General features: G+C 57.4%; 1 protein-coding gene across 5 annotated transcripts in view; it reads left to right on the top strand.

Annotated features, from left to right (window-relative positions):
* DNAH17 (dynein axonemal heavy chain 17) overlaps window positions 1–18,675 on the top strand; it is an 88,733-nt gene that overhangs the window by 36,225 nt on the left and 33,833 nt on the right. For all 5 annotated transcript variants that reach the window (XM_089771948.1, XM_075904152.2, XM_075904149.2 and 2 more), the window contains 16 exons: window positions 707–814; window positions 895–1,026; window positions 1,395–1,555; window positions 1,679–1,835; window positions 5,602–5,706; window positions 7,972–8,129; window positions 8,406–8,544; window positions 8,996–9,223; window positions 12,718–12,855; window positions 13,324–13,456; window positions 13,704–13,831; window positions 13,918–14,066; window positions 14,161–14,443; window positions 16,028–16,201; window positions 16,689–16,896; window positions 16,991–17,156. In XM_089771948.1, the coding sequence (XP_089628074.1) occupies window positions 707–814; window positions 895–1,026; window positions 1,395–1,555; window positions 1,679–1,835; window positions 5,602–5,706; window positions 7,972–8,129; window positions 8,406–8,544; window positions 8,996–9,223; window positions 12,718–12,855; window positions 13,324–13,456; window positions 13,704–13,831; window positions 13,918–14,066; window positions 14,161–14,443; window positions 16,028–16,201; window positions 16,689–16,896; window positions 16,991–17,156 (2,567 nt within the window). The remainder of the gene's footprint in view (window positions 1–706; window positions 815–894; window positions 1,027–1,394; window positions 1,556–1,678; window positions 1,836–5,601; window positions 5,707–7,971; window positions 8,130–8,405; window positions 8,545–8,995; window positions 9,224–12,717; window positions 12,856–13,323; window positions 13,457–13,703; window positions 13,832–13,917; window positions 14,067–14,160; window positions 14,444–16,027; window positions 16,202–16,688; window positions 16,897–16,990; window positions 17,157–18,675) is intronic.

The following is an 18,675-nucleotide window of genomic DNA, read 5'->3' as shown; positions in this document are numbered from 1 at the left end:
CTCTTCGTGGCTGGACTCACGTGGAAAGGGAGTATTGAGTGTGGCCACGGCTGTGACGGGGAGGGGGCTGGTGCCTGGCCGGGGACCACGCGCCAGATCAGTTCTAGTCACAGGGCAATGGGAGTCGCTGGGAAACGCCCTGGCCCCTCCCTTTGGAAATCCCAGGTAAGACTGAGACTGAGAAATGCCCTAGGGCAAAATCTGGGCTCTGTTGGGATTCCTGGTGCTGGAGGGGCAGGCAGGACCCCGGAGCGGAGGCAGCTCTGGCCAGGAGTGGCGGGCGCGGCGCTTTCAGCCCAGTGTTGCGCCGTGCGGCCTGGGGAGAATGGACGCGCCGGGGGCTCGTGGGACGCCTAAGCCAGGAGAGCCGGGGCTCGGCTGGTCTCCGGAGGCCTGAGCGTGCCTGGGCTGCGCTCGGCGCTCGCTTCGCCCCTTCTAGCTTTGCTTTGGAGCTTTCTAGGCGCTTTGTTTGCTTTGGGGCCCTGTCCTGTCTGCGGGGGAGCCGGCGGCTGCCCTGGCCGAGGTAAAGGAAGCTTGGTCTCTGAGGAGAGGCCGCGGGGGGCTGCGAGGGCTTGTCTGAGCACCGGCCAGGCTGCTGCCCAGAGCGGGGAGCAGACCCAAGGCCACAGGCAAGAGCATCGTCCCCGCGCGCGGAACGGCCTGCAGCCGACCCCCGTCCGACCCGTGTTCCGTGCCTCGGTGGCAGGTGGCGCTCACCTGCACGCAGATCTGGTGGACGACCGAGGTCGGCATCGCCTTCTCCAGGCTGGAGGAAGGTTATGAAAACGCGATTAAAGATTACAACAAAAAGCAGGTGCGTGGCCAGACAGGCGGCAGCCAACTCTGCCAGGCCCCTCCAGAGCTGTGCCGTGTCAAGCCATCCTTCCCCCCCAGATCAGCCAGCTGAACACGCTGATCACGCTGCTCATCGGCAGCTTGACCTCGGGAGACAGGATGAAGATCATGACAATCTGCACCATCGATGTGCATGCCAGGGACGTGGTGGCCAAAATGATCCTTGCCAAGGTGAGAGCTACAGGCCACGGTTCCGTTGCCGCCTTCCTGGGGCGTTGCAACCGGCCTTTTCCTGGAGCAACGTTCTTATTGTCACTGTTTTGCCAGTGCGAGAGCCTGGCACGAGAGTCTGGCTTGCACGCAGGGGAGCAGGTGCGCCAGCGGGAACAGCCAGGCAGGGCCGCGCGGAGACGCACAACGCACCCACGTGCTTTACATTCTCACGGCCGAAGGGCAGGGGCCGGGGGGTTGGGCTGCTTGGCGCCTTCTACACACGCTGAGCCCCACGAAGCAGCCGGCCGCTCTCCTCCGTGCGAGGCTGGCTGGGAGGGGCGCTGCCCTGCGGACGCTCCCAAACAGGCTCTGCCCTGGCTCTGCAGGTGGAGAATTCCCAGGCCTTCACCTGGCAGTCCCAGCTCCGACACCGCTGGGACGAAGAGAGGAAGCACTGCTACGCCAATATATGCGACGCGCAGCTGCAGTATTCCTACGAGTACCTGGGGAACACCCCGCGCCTCGTCATCACGCCGCTGACCGACCGGTACGCAGGCTCCACTCTCGGCCTCCCCGCAGGGCCCACGGCCGGGGGGCCGGCGCGGTCAGTGGGGGCAGGGCGGGGCACGGCGGGGCTGTCCAGACACGACGCTCTTGCCTCGCCTTCCAGGTGCTACATCACTCTGACCCAGTCCCTTCACCTGATAATGGGGGGAGCCCCCGCCGGCCCGGCTGGCACAGGGAAAACGGAGACCACGAAGGACCTGGGCCGAGCCGTCGGCATCATGGTCTACGTCTTCAACTGCTCTGAGCAAATGGACTACAAGGTAAAACGCCAGCAGTGCCCCCGGGTCCGCGTCCCAGGCCGGGGGGGGGGGGGGGTTCTGCCTCTTGCTGGCTGCTGAGGGACTCCTGCAGCTAAATTACAGGGGGGAGGTAAAGCAGCCCCCAAAAGCTCCAGGATTGGGGAAGCAAAGATGCTTTGAAGCCCCCACGCGGACCCCTGCGTGGCAGGGCACAGGGGTCTGCAGAGTGACGGCTCGGGGGGGGCGGAATCAAGGAAGGGAAACTTAGACTAGACACCAGGAACGGCTTCCTGCCCGCGAGCGAGCCTGGCCCGGAGCAGCCCAACCGATTGTAGGGTCTGTTTTGGGACCCGGACTGTTCAAAATCTTCATCAATGATGTAGATATTGGGGTAGAGAGTACGCTTAGTAAGTTTGCAGATGATACCAAACTGGGTGGGGTTGCGACTTCTTTGGAGGATAGGGACATAATTCAAAATGACCTTAGCAAGTTAGAGAAATGGTCAGAGGTAAACAGGATGAGGTTTAATAAAGAGAAATGCAAAGTGCTCCACTTAGGAAGGAACAATCAGTTCCATACATACAAGATGGGAAGCGACTGTCTAGGAAGGAGCATGGCGGAAAGGGATCTAGGGGTCATAGTGGACCACAAGTTGAATATGAGTCAACAGTGTGATGCTGTTGCAAAAAAAGCAAATATGATTCTAGGTTGTATCAACAGGTGTGTTGTAAGCAAAACTCGTGAAGTCATTCTGCCGCTCTACTCTGCACTAGTTAGGCCTCAGCTGGAGTACTGTGTCCAGTTCTGGGCGCCACATTTCAAGAAAGATGTGGAGAAATTGGAAAGGGTACAGAGAAGAGCGACAAGAATGATTAAAGGTCTAGAGAACATGACCTATGAAGCCAGGCTTCATGAACTGGGCTTGTTTAGTTTGGAAAAAAGAAGATTAAGGGGGGACATGATAGCGGTTTTCAAATATCTAAAAGGGCGTCACAAGGAGGAAGGAGAAAATTTGTTCCTCTTGGTTTCTGAGGACAGGACAAGGAGTAATGGGCTTAAAGTGCAGCAGGGGAGGTTTAGATTGGACATTAGGAAAAAATTCCTAACTGTCAGGGTGGTCAAATATTGGAATAAATTGCCAAGGGAGGTGGTGGAATCTCCCTCTCTGGAGATATTTAAGAACAGGTTAGATAGACATCTGTCAGGGATGGTGTAGATGGAGCTTGGTCCTGCCTTGAGGGCGGGGGGCTGGACTCGATGACTCTCGAGGTCCCTTCCAGTCCTAGGATTCTATGATACACTGCAGACCGTTGGCGGACCGGTACCATTTTAGTTGCATATTCGCTCTGGTGATTACTTTGCAGAGGTTGTGTGTTATTGTGCGTCGCCGCAATACGCACACGCACACACGTAACGGGTCAGAGGCACGGATATCTACAGCACTGAAAACATTCACAGTCGCCCCAGCATCCCCCTCCCGCCCCGCCTCACACATCCTTGCTCCCCCTCACCTCCCTTCTCTGCCCTGCCTCTCTTCAGACCCCTCCTGGCCCCGCCCCTAGGGCTGGGTCCCCGCACAGGCTGGGCGCCAGCGGCAGCTTCCCTGGTCCCTGGGCAGGGATCGCAGCCAGCTCCACTGGGAGCAGCCCAGGGCCAAACCCTCCCCTGCAGCTCGGGGGTACCGGGTGCACTGCTCCCGGGGGAGGGGGGTCTCTCTTACCTGCCCCCCAAGCGCTGCCCGCTCTGCGGCAGGGGCTGGCCAGGCTGGGGACTCTGCCCTGGGAAAGGCTGCTGGGGAGCAGTGGGACTGGCCTCCTCCCGGCTGGGGGTTCAGCAGCCCCCCCCTCCCCACCAGAGTCCCCACGAGCAGCGGTGGCGAGAGCCCCAGCCCAGCCCTGGCTCCCAGAGCCCCTGCCCGCTGCTGCTGGTCCTAGCGAGCAACCTGCCGCGCTGCCACCCCTGGGCTCGGGCAGCGCCCCCGCGTCAAGGCAACGTCCTGCAGCGAAGCCCGGGGGAGGGGAAGGGGGTTCCTGGGCAGACTGGGCCAATCGTCGAGGCGTGGGCGTGGCCCGGCAGTTGGGGACCACTGCCTTGGAGTACCTGAGACTGGCCCGCAGGGACAAAGCTCGGACTGGCTGCGGCAGATTAGCAGGTGTAGCCGGGCCTGTCTCGCCTGTGCCAGTGCAGCAGTGAGTCCCGGGGGTACGTCTAGACTACAGCCGGTTCTGCGACAAAGCAAGCCGCTGTGTCGACAGAGTCTAGACGTTCTCTTTGGATGCAATAGCGCCTGCCGTCAGCAGAACTCTGTCGCCAAAAGGCGCTATTCCTCGGAGAATGAGCTTTACCGCCCTCGACAAAACTGCTGTGTTCTGTCGACTTACTGAACTCGGCGGCAGGGCAGACGCAGGGACAGTGTCGTCAACACAACCCTGTAGTCTAGACACCCCAGGGGACCTGTCAGGGCCGTTCCCCGCTCTGGCACTCCAAGGGCAGGAGGTGAGGGCCCAAATCCCTTGCTGCTACAGGCACCCCAAGGTCACAGAGTCCCTGGCCCTGGGAGGTAGCTGCTACCACCCTTCTTCTTGGACCCAGGAGCTTTTTCAGAGGGGGAGCCCCCAGGCTCTTTTGCCACAAGGGAGCGTGAAGAAAGAAAGAAAACAAAGGGCAGCCTCCGCTAGCTGGCCTCTGGGGTCAGAAAGGCGCACGCTGGCCTCCTCTTACCTTCCAGGGCACGAGAGTCGAACCAAGGCCTTCCAAAAGGGGATTTATGAACACGCAAAAGACACTGGTGATGAAGCGCGCTTGGTGGCTGGGTGCTGCAGAGCAGCTGAGAAAAGAGCAGATTAAACCAGAAAATGTTCTCTCGGGCTACAGCTTAGATACAGTGTATGGGGGCACAGGGACTTAACCAGACAAAACAATGAAAGTGACCTGATCGTGTCTAACTAGACATTTTCCTGTCTACTGCCAATCTGTGCTCCAAGGTCCGGTCCACTTCCACGCCCAGTAGTCCTTGTAGGCTGGGAGTTCGCCTGGTTTCCCCAGCTCCTAGGCCGGTATCTCTTCAATCCAATGTGAACACCCTCTCTCTCTCTCTCCCATTGGCTCCCTGCCGACGCTCTCACTACCTGAGTGTAACCCTTAAGTCACCGAATGCTGGCCAGCCCTCCTGTCCATCACAGCATCTCTCAGGGAGGGGGCACAGCAGATGCACTGGGTGGTCAGCTAGATTCCAGGGCTCTGCCCCCCGCCCCCATGACAAATTCAGCAGCTTCCTTCCCAAGCAAAGCACATTCTCCTGAGCATTGCTAATAAGCCCTGCACCAGTCTCTGCAGGAGCTGTGCTCCCTCCTTCCATAGCACAGGGCTAGTAGCCAAAGCAGGCATGGGCCGGCCCAGCCCTTTCCCACAGGTAAGCCTGGCAGCTGGGGGAGACACTGCCCTTCCCTCCTGCTGCCAGGGGACAGCCCAGGCCTCCAGGGCCAGTCTCTGCAGGGCAGCGTCACACCGCCTGGAGCAGCTCAGGCTCCGTGGAGGATGCTGGCTGGGCCCAGGCGGGATGTGGCGGGAAGCCGGGTGTTAGTGTGTGGAGCTGGGCAGCACGTGCTGCAGCTGGAGAGAAACCCTGGGTGGCCGCAAAGGGGTTTTCACAAAGGAGGCAACATTTCCCTCCGGGAGCAGGGCTTCCCTCGCTCCTCGTGGCTGAGCGCAGTGCTGGGCGACACGGACGCCCTCCTTCGACCTGGGCCTGCGTGACGGCCGCCTTCTCCCGTTGCTTTGCTCCTAGTCCTGTGGGAACATCTACAAGGGGCTGGCTCAGACGGGAGCCTGGGGCTGCTTTGATGAGTTCAATCGCATTTCCGTGGAGGTGCTGTCCGTCATTGCTGTGCAGGTAGGAGTGTTCGTGGCTCTGGCTGCGACGGGCAACCTGGACTAGTGGCCTCCCACAGTCAGTGTTGTGTGCAATCGGCACGCGCCTCCCTGCACGTGTGCTTGGTTCACATGCGTGTCCCCGTAGGGAGAACGTGGCATGGCCAGAAAGCGGCGGAGTCTGGCAGCTCCGGGAGTGAGCAATGGGCCCTCTCAGCTTACACCACTCAGCAAACGCCGGACGTTGTGAGATGCAGCGTCAGTGAAAGATACAGGCGGAATTGGGCTGTGTCCCTGCCCTAACGCGTGTGTAACGAGTATTTAATGATAGCTAGTCTGCATCGCGCACCTGTCCTACTAGTACACACTGTGGCTAGGTCGAGACTGCAGCGGTTTTCTGGAAAAAGCTACGTAAAATACGCTCTGCATTTTGTGTCGCTTTTTTCCGCTTTTTTTTCAGAAGAGGCATTTCCGCCATTTGGCCCCGTGGTGGCAAAGCCTCTTGGCAGCGTCCTTATGCCCATGACATGAGGTGCACAGGGCTCCCCGAAAAGCGCGTTTGCTCTTCCACACAAAAAAGCGAAGAGCAAACGCGTTCCGTGGACATGGCGGGGTTTTGCGGGGTACCTCCGGTAGCCCGTAGTCTAGACGTAGCCTGTGATATGCACACAAGCCAGTACATCGCAGCCAGCTCTCCTTTCAGGGGCGCTCTCCCAGGCCAAAAGCAGAGGGGCTGCGCGGCGGGGGAGGTTTTGCACACTGCGCGCTCGGCCAGTCGCGGTGCCAGTGGGGAGTGGCTGAGGCACAGAGCGGCCGACCTGCTGGCTCCCCGGCTCGGAGCTGTGCGTAGGAGGCCCCGCGGGGGGGGGGGCCCTCAGGGCAGCCTTCCCCAAGCAGCTGCGAATTGCTCAGCCCTGCGCTGCCCCGGCAGTCGGAAGGGGCACTGTCCCGGTGCAGGACTGGCTCCGCGGCAGCTCTCTGCACGGGGATTTGGGGCAGCCTGCTGCTTGACGTGACAGCGGCAACATTTTAGGGGGCTCGCTGCCTTCTGACAAACCATCCAGGCGACCCTGGTAGTTGAGCAGGGTGCAAAGACATCGCAGCCCAGTGACAGTGAGTGCGGGTGGGGGAGACGGAGAGGAGTGGGCGGAGCTTTGGGGGAAGGGGCAGGGCCTCAGGGAAGCGGCAGGGCAGATCCTGGGCTGCCCTTAAAGGTAAGGAGTGCTCTTGGGCGTGTAAAGGTTGGCGGCGCCCCCCAGTCTAGATAATACTTAGCTCCGCCTCGGTGCAGGGGCTGGACTATGGGACCTACCCATCCCCCCCTCGGACACGTCTCGGACACGAGGGGTGACTTCACCGGCCACTGTGCTCCCAGGCCAGCGGGAATCTCGCTGGCTCGGGCGGTGGCCACCGAGACGCCGGCGCAGGCGGGTCAGTTCTAGCCACGCTGGCGCTCTCTCTGCTGCGGCCTGCAGAATTAATGACAGCGCAGTGTGTGGGCTCGGGCGGTGGCCCCCCGTGTGGGGTGTGCCCCGAGAACGGGGAAACCACAGAGCATCCCACCAAGCAGCCCCGTTCCCTTCGCCTCCTGCTCACCTATGGGGGGAGCTGAACACACCTCAGGCCGGTCTGGCCCATGGCTCCATGGGAGGGACTGGGCTCCAGGATAGCGGGGGCCTAGCACCAGAGATGCACCATCAGGTTCACTGTTCCAGGGACCGGCTCCATCCCCCCACGCAGGCTGAGTAGCACCAAGCTGCATGAAATCAAGGGACCGCACTGAGAACCAGATTCTGCATCCCTCCTTCAGAGCGAGGAGCCGCTACTCCCCCAACGGTCCTGGACACGTGGGAGTAACGCCCACGCATTGAGTACAGGCGTCCCCATCCTGCTTCAGTGAGGGTGACTGCCTCCAGCCTGCATGCCCCCACCAGGGCCACGTGCACTTACTGGAGGGATCACACTCTGGAGATTGATCTTCCGGGGTTTGATTTAGCGGGTCTAGTAAAGACCCACTAAATCGAATGCTGAGGGTGCCCCTGTCAGCACAGTTGTGTCACGAGCAGTAAGGGAAGGGAACTGAGGCATTTCTCCATCGACCTTCCACTGCGGAGAGGGCGCCAAACCAGGCTTACGGAGTCACGTCCCTTAACCTGACCTTCCCCGCAGTGTAGACCTGGCCTGGGCCCTCTGGCAGCATTTCCAGGGGGTTAAGGGTGCACAGGGCAGGGCTTTTGGCTGCAATTCTTTGTGCTGTTGATGCTGAATCTTCTTCTGTCTTGTGTAGGTAAAATGCGTGCAAGATGCCATTCGGGCCAAAAAGATAACATTTAATTTCCTTGGAGACGTGATTTCTCTCACGCCAACCGTTGGACTATTCATAACAATGAACCCAGGCTATGCAGGCCGGACGGAATTGCCGGAAAATCTCAAAGCTTTATTCAGGTATTTGGGTGCCGGCGGCTGGCATCAGAACCTGCTTCATGGACACTGCGGGGTGTAGACTCGTTTGTCACCGGGCTGTGCCAGGGCCCTTTACGGTCACCAGAGAGAGGCCGCGCGCACACACTGCATACAGTGTAGCGAGGCGCCGTTCTGAAAACCCACCCCAGCCACATTCCACCTCCCTCGCGCCCGGCGCCGTGCCTGTGTCGCAGAAGGGGCGGGGAAGAACGAACGTCGCAAAGTCTGACAGAACATTGTTCGCCTGCTTTCCTGCAGACCCTGTGCCATGGTTGTCCCAGACTTCGAGCTCATCTGTGAAATCATGCTTGTGGCAGAAGGGTTTCTCGATGCCAGACTGCTTGCTAGAAAGTTTATTACTCTCTATACGCTATGCAAAGAGCTACTGTCCAAGCAGGTAATGGAACGGTAGCCCGGATGCTTTGAGCAGGAGGAGGGTGTCTGGCTGAGATGTCTTTCAGGCAGCAGCAGCTCTTGGCAGCGACTTGCCTGCATTGTTCTAAGGCTTGTGAGCGACATTGCTGGAAAATCCCGCTCCACCCATGATGTGACCGCTGAGAGCGCTCAGCCTGCCTGTGGCAGGGCAGCGCAGTAAGGAGGCGCAGCACCGTACCTGCCAGTAGAATAAAGGGAAGCACCCCCCCCACACACACAGGTTGCTGGTGTTTCATCCCTTCCTTTGTTGGACGGAGTCCCCTGCAAACACCCCCGTACGGGCGTTTCTCCTGGGCGCTGCGCAGACTCTGGAGTCTGGGCTGGGGAGGGGGCTGTGGTTTTCCTGCTTGTTTTTAATGTAACCCTGTTGTATTTCCTCCAAACACCACGTGAGACTTTTCCCCCGTTGCCAGGATCATTATGACTGGGGCTTGAGAGCGATCAAGTCTGTGCTGGTGGTAGCAGGCTCCTTGAAGAGGGGGGACCCGGGCCGTGCGGAGGATCAAGTCCTGATGAGAGCTTTGCGAGACTTCAACATCCCCAAGATTGTGACGGACGACCTGCCGGTGTTCATGGGGCTCATTGGAGACCTTTTCCCAGCGCTGGACGTCCCTAGAAAACGGGACCTGAACTTTGAAAAGGTGAATGTGGAGCCCGGCCCTGCTGAGTGCAGGCGTTGAGTGTTGGTGAGAAGGGCCTCGTGCGTTCATTGAGACGGACTCCGGGGCCCAAAGAGTCGAACGGGGCCCCGGGGCCAGTCACGGGCCCCCCTGTTTCCCAGAACAGAAACACACATGCCCAAGAGGCCGGAGAAATGAGCCGAGTCTGCCCTGGCACTGGCTCCCGCGTGTTCTCCCCCGCCCCTCCGACCCCCTCGGCCAACGCAGCCAACATTGGGCCAGTCGGGGCACGGCCGCCAACGGCCTCTCGCGGGTCGCAGGCTGGCAAGGGCTGCACGCCGCAGCCACAGCCGTAGCCACAGCCAGCCGGGCAGAGGGGAGGAGCAAGTGGCCAAGGGACAGAGCACGTGGGGAGTGGTGCGGGGCTCTCATAGCCCTGCTCGGGGGGAGTCAGCCAGCCCCAGTGGGGGTGACAGCATTTGGCCCCCCCGTTGGCCCAGGCTAGCGGGACTCCTCTCAGCGGGAAGGTGACATGGACACACGGTGTCTCGTGGGAGCCCAGGAGATGGTGGGGGGAGGTGGCAGCCATGGTGGTGGAGGTCACCCCTTCCCTTCTTCCAGCCGGCATAGTGGTAGCCGGCTAGTCCCCCCACACTGCCCCGGGGAGCGAGGAGGGGACAGCCTGGCCCTGTGGCCGCCAGCTCAGCCCGGTTCGGGTCACTGCTCTTCGGTCACACCCGTCTCCTGTTCACTGGGCACGGGCTTAACACAGCCCTGGCGTTCCAGCAGGAGTCATAGAATCATAGAATCCCAGGACTGGAAGGGACCTCAAGAGGTCATCGAGTCCAGCCCCCCACCCTCAAGGCAGGACCAAGCTCCGTCTACACCATCCCTGACAGATGTCTATCTAACCTGTTCTTAAATATCTCCAGAGAGGGAGATTCCACCACCTCCCTTGGCAATTTATTCCAATATTTGACCACCCTGACAGGAATTTTTTCCTAATGTTCAATCTAAACCTCCCCTGCTGCACTTTAAGCCCATTACTCCTTGTCCTGTCCTCAGAAACCAAGAGGAACAAATTTTCTCCTTCCTCCTTGTGACACCCTTTTAGATATTTGAAAACCGCTATCATGTCCCCCCTTAATCTTCTTTTTTCCAAACTAAACAAGCCCAGTTCATGAAGCCTGGCTTCATAGGTCATGTTCTCTAAACCTTTAATCATTCTTGTCGCTCTTCTCTGTACCCTTTCCAATTTCTCCACATCTTTCTTGAAATGTGGCGCCCAGAACTGGACACAGTACTCCAGCTGAGACCTAACTAGTGCAGAGTAGAGCGGCAGAATGACTTCACGAGTTTTGCTTACAACACACCTGTTGATACAACCTAGAATCATATTTGCTTTTTTTGCAACAGCATCACACTGTTGACTCATATTCAACTTGTGGTCCACTATGACCCCTAGATCCCTTTCCGCCATGCTCCTTCCTAGACAGTCGCTTCCCATCTTGTATGTATGGAACTGATTGTTCCTTCCTAAGTGGAGCACTTTGCATTTCTCTTTATTAAACCTCATCCTCTTTACCTCTGACCATTTCTCTAACTTGCTAAGGTCATTTTGAATCATGTCCCTATCCTCCAAAGAAGTTGCAACCCCACCCAGTTTGGTATCATCTGCAAACTTAATAAGCGTACTCTCTATCCCAATATCTACATCATTGATGAAGATTTTGGACAGTACGGGTCCCAAAACAGACCCTTGCGGAACTCCACTTGTTATCCCTTTCCAGCAGGATTTAGAGCCGTTAACAACAACTCTCTGACTACGGTTATCCAGCCAATTATGCACCCACCTTATCGTGGCCCTATCTAAGTTATATTTGCCTAGTTTATCAATAAGAATATCATGCGAGACCGTATCAAATGCCTTACTAAAGTCTAGGTATATGACATCCACCGCTTCTCCCTTATCCACAAGGCTCGTTATCTTATCAAAGAAAGCTATCAGATTAGTTTGGCATGACTTGTTCTTCACAAACCCATGCTGGCTATTCCCTATCACTTTATTACCTTCCAAGTGTTTGCATATGATTTCCTTAATTACCTGCTCCATTATCTTCCCTGGGACAGACGTTAAACTGACCGGTCTGTAGTTTCCTGGGTTGTTCTTATTCCCATTTTTATAGATGGGCACAATATTTGCCCTTTTCCAGTCTTCTGGAATCTCCCCTGTCTGCCATGATTTTTCAGAGATCATAGCTAAAGGCTCAGATACCTCCTCTATCAGCTCCTTGAGTATCCTGGGATGCATTTCATCAGGACCTGGTGACTTGCTGACATCTAACTTTCCTAAGTGATTTTTAACTTGTTCTTTGTGTATCCTATCTTCTAAACTTACCCTCTCTCTGCTTGTGTTCACTACGTTAGGCACACCTCCAGACTTCTCGGTGAAGACCGAAACAAAGAAGTCATTGAGCATCTCGGCCATTTCCAAGTTCCCTGTTACTGCTTCACCCTCCTCACTGAGCAGTGGGCCTACCCTGTCCTTGGTCTTCCTCTTGCTTTTAATGTATTTAGAAAAGGTCTTCTTGTTTCCCTTTATGCCTGTAGCTAGTTTGATCTCATTTTGTGCCTTTGCCTTTCTAATCTTGCCCCTGCATTCCCGTGTTGCTTGCCTATATTCATCCTTTGTTAGTTGTCCTAGTTTCCATTTTTTATATGACTCCTTTTTTATTTTGAGATCATGCAAGATCTCCTTGTTAAGCCAAGCTGGTCTTTTGCCATATTTTCTATCTTTCCTTTGGGTTTGGAGGAGTTCAGCCTGTCCATCCCTCTGTCTGTCCCTCCGTCCCTCTGTCTGTCCCTCCGTCCCTCCATCTGTCCCTCCATTCCTCTGTCTATCCGTCCGTCCCTCTGTCTGTCCCTCCATCTGTCCCTCCGTCCCTCTGTCTATTCATCTGTCCCTCTGTCTGTCCATCCGTCCCTCTGTCCATCACTCTGTCTGTCCCGCCATCCCTTTGTCCCGCTGTCTATTCGTCTATCCCTCTGCCTATCCGTCCATCCCTCTTTCTGTCCCTGTGTCCCGCTGTCTGTCCCTCTGTCCTTCCATCTGCCCCTCTGTCCCTGTCTATTCACCTTTCCCTCTGTCTGTCCCTTTGTCTATCCGTCCGTCCCTCTGTCCCTATCTATTCATCTTTCCCTCTGTCTGTCTCTTTGTCTATCCGTCCGTCCCTCTGTCTGTCCCTCCCGCTATCCCTCTGTCCATCCATCTCTCCCCTCCCCCTTTTCCCGCCAGCGCGTGGTTCTCCGTCACGCTGACACGTGGAACGTTCCTTGTCTTCTCCTCAGCTGAGCTCCCAGGGAGGGAAGTGGGCGGTTGGTGCCAACTTCCAGTCGGCCCACGGCAGAGCCCCGGTGCCCGTTCTCTGGGGGCCCCGGGGGCCTCTTTGGCTACTGCCTCGGGCTGGGAGCTGGGCGGTGGCCGAGCAGTCGCTGCACTGACCCCTCCTTGCCAGATTATCAAGCAGTCCATCCTGGAGCTGCGGCTGCAGGCTGAGGAGAGCTTTGTGCTGAAGGTGGTGCAGCTGGAAGAGCTGCTTCAAGTGAGACACTCGGTGTTTGTCATCGGCAACGCGGGCAGCGGCAAGTCCCAGGTACGACCCAGAGCCCCTGAGCCTTCTCCAGCCACACTCCTCCCCTTGCGTCCCGCGAGCTCGGAGCAAACTGGCCTGGGGACGGGAGGGTCGCCAGCCCGGCTGCTGGGGCAAGCCCTGATCACAAGCAGGAACTTCGTGCTCCGGCCCTGGCCCCCCAGGGGAGGGGAGGGCAGCGGGTGCCAGGCCTTAGCCGGGGAGGCTGCGCGTGAAGGGGGGTTACGGGGCAATGCTGCTCCTTCGGCCCCCAGTGCCGTTCAGAGGGGAGCGCGTGTGCTTGGGGGACACGTCCGCGTCGCTGCCCAGTGGCTGCTGCTCACGGGCGCTCGGCCGCCCGGAGGGGCAGAAAGCAATTCCTGGGCAGCCCTCAGTGGCTCCTGGGCCTCTGTGGCCGGCATCGCTCGGTCCCACGGCCGTGTCAAAGGCTGGCGCTGCCTAGGCAGGACTGAGCCGGCCCGTTCCCGGCAGGTACTGAAATCCCTGAACAAGACTTACCAGTCCCTGAAGAAGAGGCCTGTTGCGGTGGACCTGGACCCGAAAGCCGTAACCTGCGATGAGCTGTTCGGGGTTATTCACCCAGCCACCCGGGAATGGAAGGATGGTGAGAAAATGGCGCCGTTTAAAACCTCGGCAAAGCGCTCGCTCACCTCGCCCCGTGAACCTTGTCAGGGCTGCTCTTCCCTTCGGCCTCGCCCTAGACCTGGGGGGCACCCTTGAGCAAAGCTGGCAGGTTTCTTGAGGGGCCTCTTGTGGCTGCTTCGCCACGTCCTCCTCCTGAGCAGTGTAGCGCAAGCGGAGAAAGCGCGCGTGGGACAGAAAACCGAGCAAAGCCGCTTTGTGTCGGGCAGGGCTGTTTTCTACCACGATGCGAGACCTGGCGAACATCACGCACCTTGGCCCCAAATGGATCATTCTCGATGGCGACATAGACCCCATGTGGATTGAGTCTCTGAACACGGTCATGGACGATAACAAGGTCAGTACTGACAGCGCTGTGCCGCAGGCTGGGTTTCTGCTTCGGCCAAAGGCAGTGGGTTCTCTGTCTGGTTCCCCTCCTCCTAGGTGCTCACCTTGGCGAGCAATGAGCGGATCCCCCTCAACCCCACCATGAGACTCCTCTTTGAGATCAGCCACCTGAGGACAGCGACGCCCGCCACCGTGTCCAGGGCGGGAATCCTCTACATCAACCCCGCCGACCTGGGCTGGAACCCGTGAGTTGGGTCTCGGTGCAGTGCTCCCCCGTGCCCGCCCACCACGGCTTCGGCCTGTCCTAGGCGCCCCTGACACCGGCCCCTTGCTTTGCAGCGTGGTGAGCAGCTGGATCGAGAAGCGAACTGTGCAGTCGGAGAAAGCCAACCTAATGATTCTGTTTGATAAATACCTGCCGACATGTCTCGATAAGTTGAGGTTCGGGTTCAAGAAGATCACGCCCGTCCCTGAAGTCACCGTCATACAAACCATCCTGTATCTGCTGGAATGCCTCCTGACGCCGACTAACACGCCACCAGACTCCGCCAAGGAGCTGTATGAGCTGTACTTCGTGTTTGCGTGTTTCTGGGCCTTTGGGGGAGCCATGTTTCAGGACCAGGTGAGCGACTGTTTATAATTGTAGGGAATGATTCCGGACACACTGGGTGCAGGTGAAAACAAGCAGAGGATTTATTGGTTCACTCAGCTGGTGGAGTACCCATCGGGGGTTAGCCTGGTGAGCACTAACTTAACCAAAACATACATTAGATTATATAGGTAGCAGAAGGACGGAGGAGAAGTGATTTGATAGGTCTAGCAGCGGAAGTGAGATATGCACAAAAGTTACACAGCATCTCCGCCCATTGCCAGTTAAACATGTTATCACTGATACAGGTAGTTTAACGTGCGAAATGAGCCAACACAAACAAAGGCATGCTGATGGTCATTTTGTTGGCCGGAAATATAATGCGTCTCCTGTGGGGGTGGTATTGCCACCCTGTGGGGCGCGATCTTTGGGATCCAAGCTTATTTTCTAGGAACAAAGCAGACAATGAAAAACAATCCCGCGCGGTTGTTTGGTATCGGCCTTATCAGAGTGAGGCCCTTTTGGGATGTGCTTGCCAGGGGAACCAGGGTCACAGTAACTGCTGTGCCGTTTGCTGCCCAGGCTTGGCCTGATACTTTCAGATTTGAGTTTGTCAGTTCTCAGCAAGATACCATGGACTGCCTCAGTTTACCCTACAATAATGAAAGACCAGGTCACCTTTTCCCACCTCTGCTGGGCGGGTGAAGGGCACGTGTCCCATTTTGCGCTTTAGTTTGGGTCTGGAATGTCTCGTGCCAGCGTGGAATATGTGCGGGAAAGCTGGAGGAAATCAAATGCGGAGATTTCGGGGGCCCTGAAAAGAACAGGCACTTTGTACTTTTTCGGTGCGTTCTGGTTTCGGAAGCACAGAGGAGAGAACAAAGGGGAACTTGGCTCCTCGTTCTAAAGAAACGGGGGCTCGTTCACCTGCTGACACGTCTGGTTCTGGCCACAAGGGAAGACGCTGCCAGGCCCGTGGCTCAGATTCCGCCTGGTGCTTCCTGGGCTCTGAACATGAGCGCAGCGGGGCTGCACAGTGCGTATGGGGGCCCATTCCTGCCTGGGCCAGGCAGCTGTGGCAGGCGTCCCCTGCAGGCTTTGGCTCGGCCGGGCGGGAGTTCCCTTTGCTCCAGACAGTGGGGCGTGGGGGGTGCTGTGTGTGCGCCGGGGGACTCTCCCGAGACTCCTAGTCAGGCAGGACACAGCACCGGGGACAGGGAGAACAATAGCTCCCTGCCCACGGTTGCGCTCCACTCTGGGGCCTGGGTGGGGGCTTTGGCCGGGAGAGGCTGCCTGTTGGGGTGACGGGACCACTTTGCAGAGAGTGGAGGCACCGTGTTGTAAAACACCCCTGGCCTGGGGGCTGCGAGGAAGAAGAAAGCGCGGGCGAGTACCTGGAACCGTGTCGAAGGCTCTTGGTCCGAGCCAGGCACAGCAGGGAGAAAGGAGAAAGTGGCTGAGGGTTATCGTGTCCCCTGGCCCGCTGGTGTGAGCTCACAAACGTGGGTCACGAGATAGGAGGCCAGAGGATACAAAGATGGGTGTCAACTGAGCGGAGAAGATAAATTCTCCAAGACCCGCCACTGCCCGACCAGGCTGCGCCTTTCCCCTCCCCAGCTCGTGGACTATCGTGTGGAGTTCAGCAAGTGGTGGGTGAATGAATTTAAAACCATCAAGTTTCCGTCTCAAGGGACGATCTTCGACTATTACATAGACCCGGAGAGTAAGAAATTCCTGCCTTGGAACGATAAGGTGCCTCCATTCGAGCTGGACCCAGAGGTCCCTTTGCAGGTAATTCCCTAACGTGATCTTTTGTGGTTCTTTCGTTTTTCTTTACTTACTAATTTATTGGCCCCTCCCCCAGCACTGACCAGTATCTGAAATAATCTGAAAGAGAAACAGGCAAGCCAGCTCCCCCTCGGGTTAGGACTCGTTCTGCAGGGGGATCGCCAACTCCCCCGCCCAAGCTCCCCGGCGTGCAGCGTGAGACAATGCTCCTGGTTCTTCTGACATTTCCGCGTATCCTGTGGCTTTGTACCTGTTGAAAACCGCAAGGGAGGGGGGGACCTGCCAGGGCATGGACTGACCACAACGCCGGGCAGACCGGCTGTTCTTTTGGGGGGCTGTATTTGATGTGTGTCCAGTTCTGTAACAGCAACAAGCCCCCGTGGAATAACCCAGCACCTGAGAGGTTAACGCTGGAGCAGCCCCAGCTGTCACCACACCCAGCCTGTTGAAACTTGCTGAGAATCCCGTCCCACTGGTGACTTTTCCACAGGCTTCTGTGGTCCACACGACAGAAACCATCCGGATTCGCTATTTCATGGACCTGCTGATGGCCAAGAAATGGCCTGTGATGCTGGTGGGGAACGCGGGCACAGGGAAGTCGGTCATGATGGTAGACAAGCTGCAGGCGCTGAACACTGATGACTACCTGGTCCAGGCCGTGCCCTTCAACTTCTACACGACCTCAGCCATGCTGCAGGGTAAGGCCTGGCGGGAAGCGGCGTGGCGGCGGGCCCAGCGCGTGGGGGGCGGTGGCGGCAGAGTGATGAGCTCGGCATTGCTGTCGTCCTGCAGCTATTCTCGAAAAGCCCTTGGAGAAGAAATCGGGGAGAAACTTTGGTCCGCCAGGCACGAAGAAGCTGATTTACTTCATAGATGATATGAACATGCCTGAAGTGGATAAGTATGGCACAGTCGCTCCGCACACGCTGATCAGGCAGCACATGGACCACGGGCACTGGTAAGCGCTGCTACCCGCACACATTTCTCTATCCCGTCCACCTTTACCCCGTTCCTAGGGCACAGGGTGCAACCCTGTGAATTTACACACCCACCCTCACCCAATTCCTAGGGCTCAGAGCGCAACTTCCTGCGGGTTTTGCAGGATCTTAGGCACCGAAAGAGCCTCACACAGTAATGTCCTTACCCTCTATTTATTGACAATTCCCAAGCAAGCAGAGTACACGTGCTAAGCACGCAGTGTCATGCTCCCCAACCCTGGTACAGGCGACTTCCCCTGTTGGCCAGGCAAGGTCAGTCTCTCTGGATCCTAGCTGCACGGCACAGTCTGGTCTCAGGCTGTCTCTCGGAGGTGAATTCTTCTTCCAGGTCTTCCCCCTTCTCCTCGGTGTTCCTCGTCTTCCTTTGGTCTTCCAGCCTTTTGCTTCTTTCCTTCTGCTTCTGTGACTTCTGATCCTCTTCCCTTTCGTCTTCTTCTTGGACCCCAGTTTATATAATGAAGCCTGAGTCCTGCTTAGCTTGACCGTAACCAATTATTTTAGTATAAATTTACTAACCAATCATAACAAAATTACCTAACCAATCATACCCCGTGTGACGGCGCGTTGGGGTTTTCCCATCTCCTGCACCCCCGTAGTGGCACGGACAGACTCCCCCAGCCAGTAGAACAGAGGGAGTTTATTGCTTCTCCAGGATACAGCACAGCACAGATGGAATCTGGTTACAGGAACAGGGGCTAGGAGGCCTCAGTGCCCCCCCTTGAGATGGGGGGTGGCTGGGCCCTACAATCCCAACCCCTCCCTAGCTCCTTCTCCCCTGCTTCCCAGACAGAAACTAAAGACCGTCCCCTCCAGCCCTGCCCCCCAGCCAGGGGCAGCATCCACCTTCCTTTGTTCCTCTCCCTGGGGGTAACTGGTAGAACAGGTCACCCCCCTGTCCCATCAGCTACTCGGCTGGGCCGTGGTACAGGCAGCAGCCAGTGGGGTCACCCCCAGCCCAAGCCTAGCAACCAGCAAGGTACCCCCACTACGGCACACCCCACCACCTTAACTGATTTACACCTGGCAAAATGAATTATCCAGCAGACAGGAACAGTCACAAACCAGACAGAGATCACACAGTCGAACAACAGGAAAGTGTGATGACAGTGCTCATAGGCTGGGGATCCCACAACCTCCAGTACTGGTACGCGGTTTCTTGCCAGACAGAACGCTGCGACTTACGTTTTCTTTACCCATCTGAGATCTGTTCCTTTATCTGGTGACAGTGGGGAGCCAACAGGGCAAAGTCCCCTCCTCACAGCCTGGCGTGACACTTGGTAATGCAATTTAGCTGCAATGTGAGTGTGACTCCAGGCCTTACAGTACTGGCTGCTGCTCTTCAGTCTGGCTGCAGAAGGCGGCTCTGGTTCAGGCCTAGCACAGGCCTTCCACCATGGCTACAGAAAAGCCAGATTGGTACAGCGCATAGCTAAACCCTTCAGCTGTGTCATCCCGGTGCTGACCGGCGCTTGCTCAGAT

Source organism: Pelodiscus sinensis, chromosome 20 (assembly GCF_052426305.1).
Source record: "Pelodiscus sinensis isolate ZL-2025 chromosome 20, ASM5242630v1, whole genome shotgun sequence".
NCBI classification, from domain to species: domain Eukaryota; kingdom Metazoa; phylum Chordata; order Testudines; family Trionychidae; genus Pelodiscus; species Pelodiscus sinensis.
The sequence above is the reverse complement of the archived record's forward strand: the minus strand, read 5'-3'. Positions and strand labels throughout refer to the sequence as shown.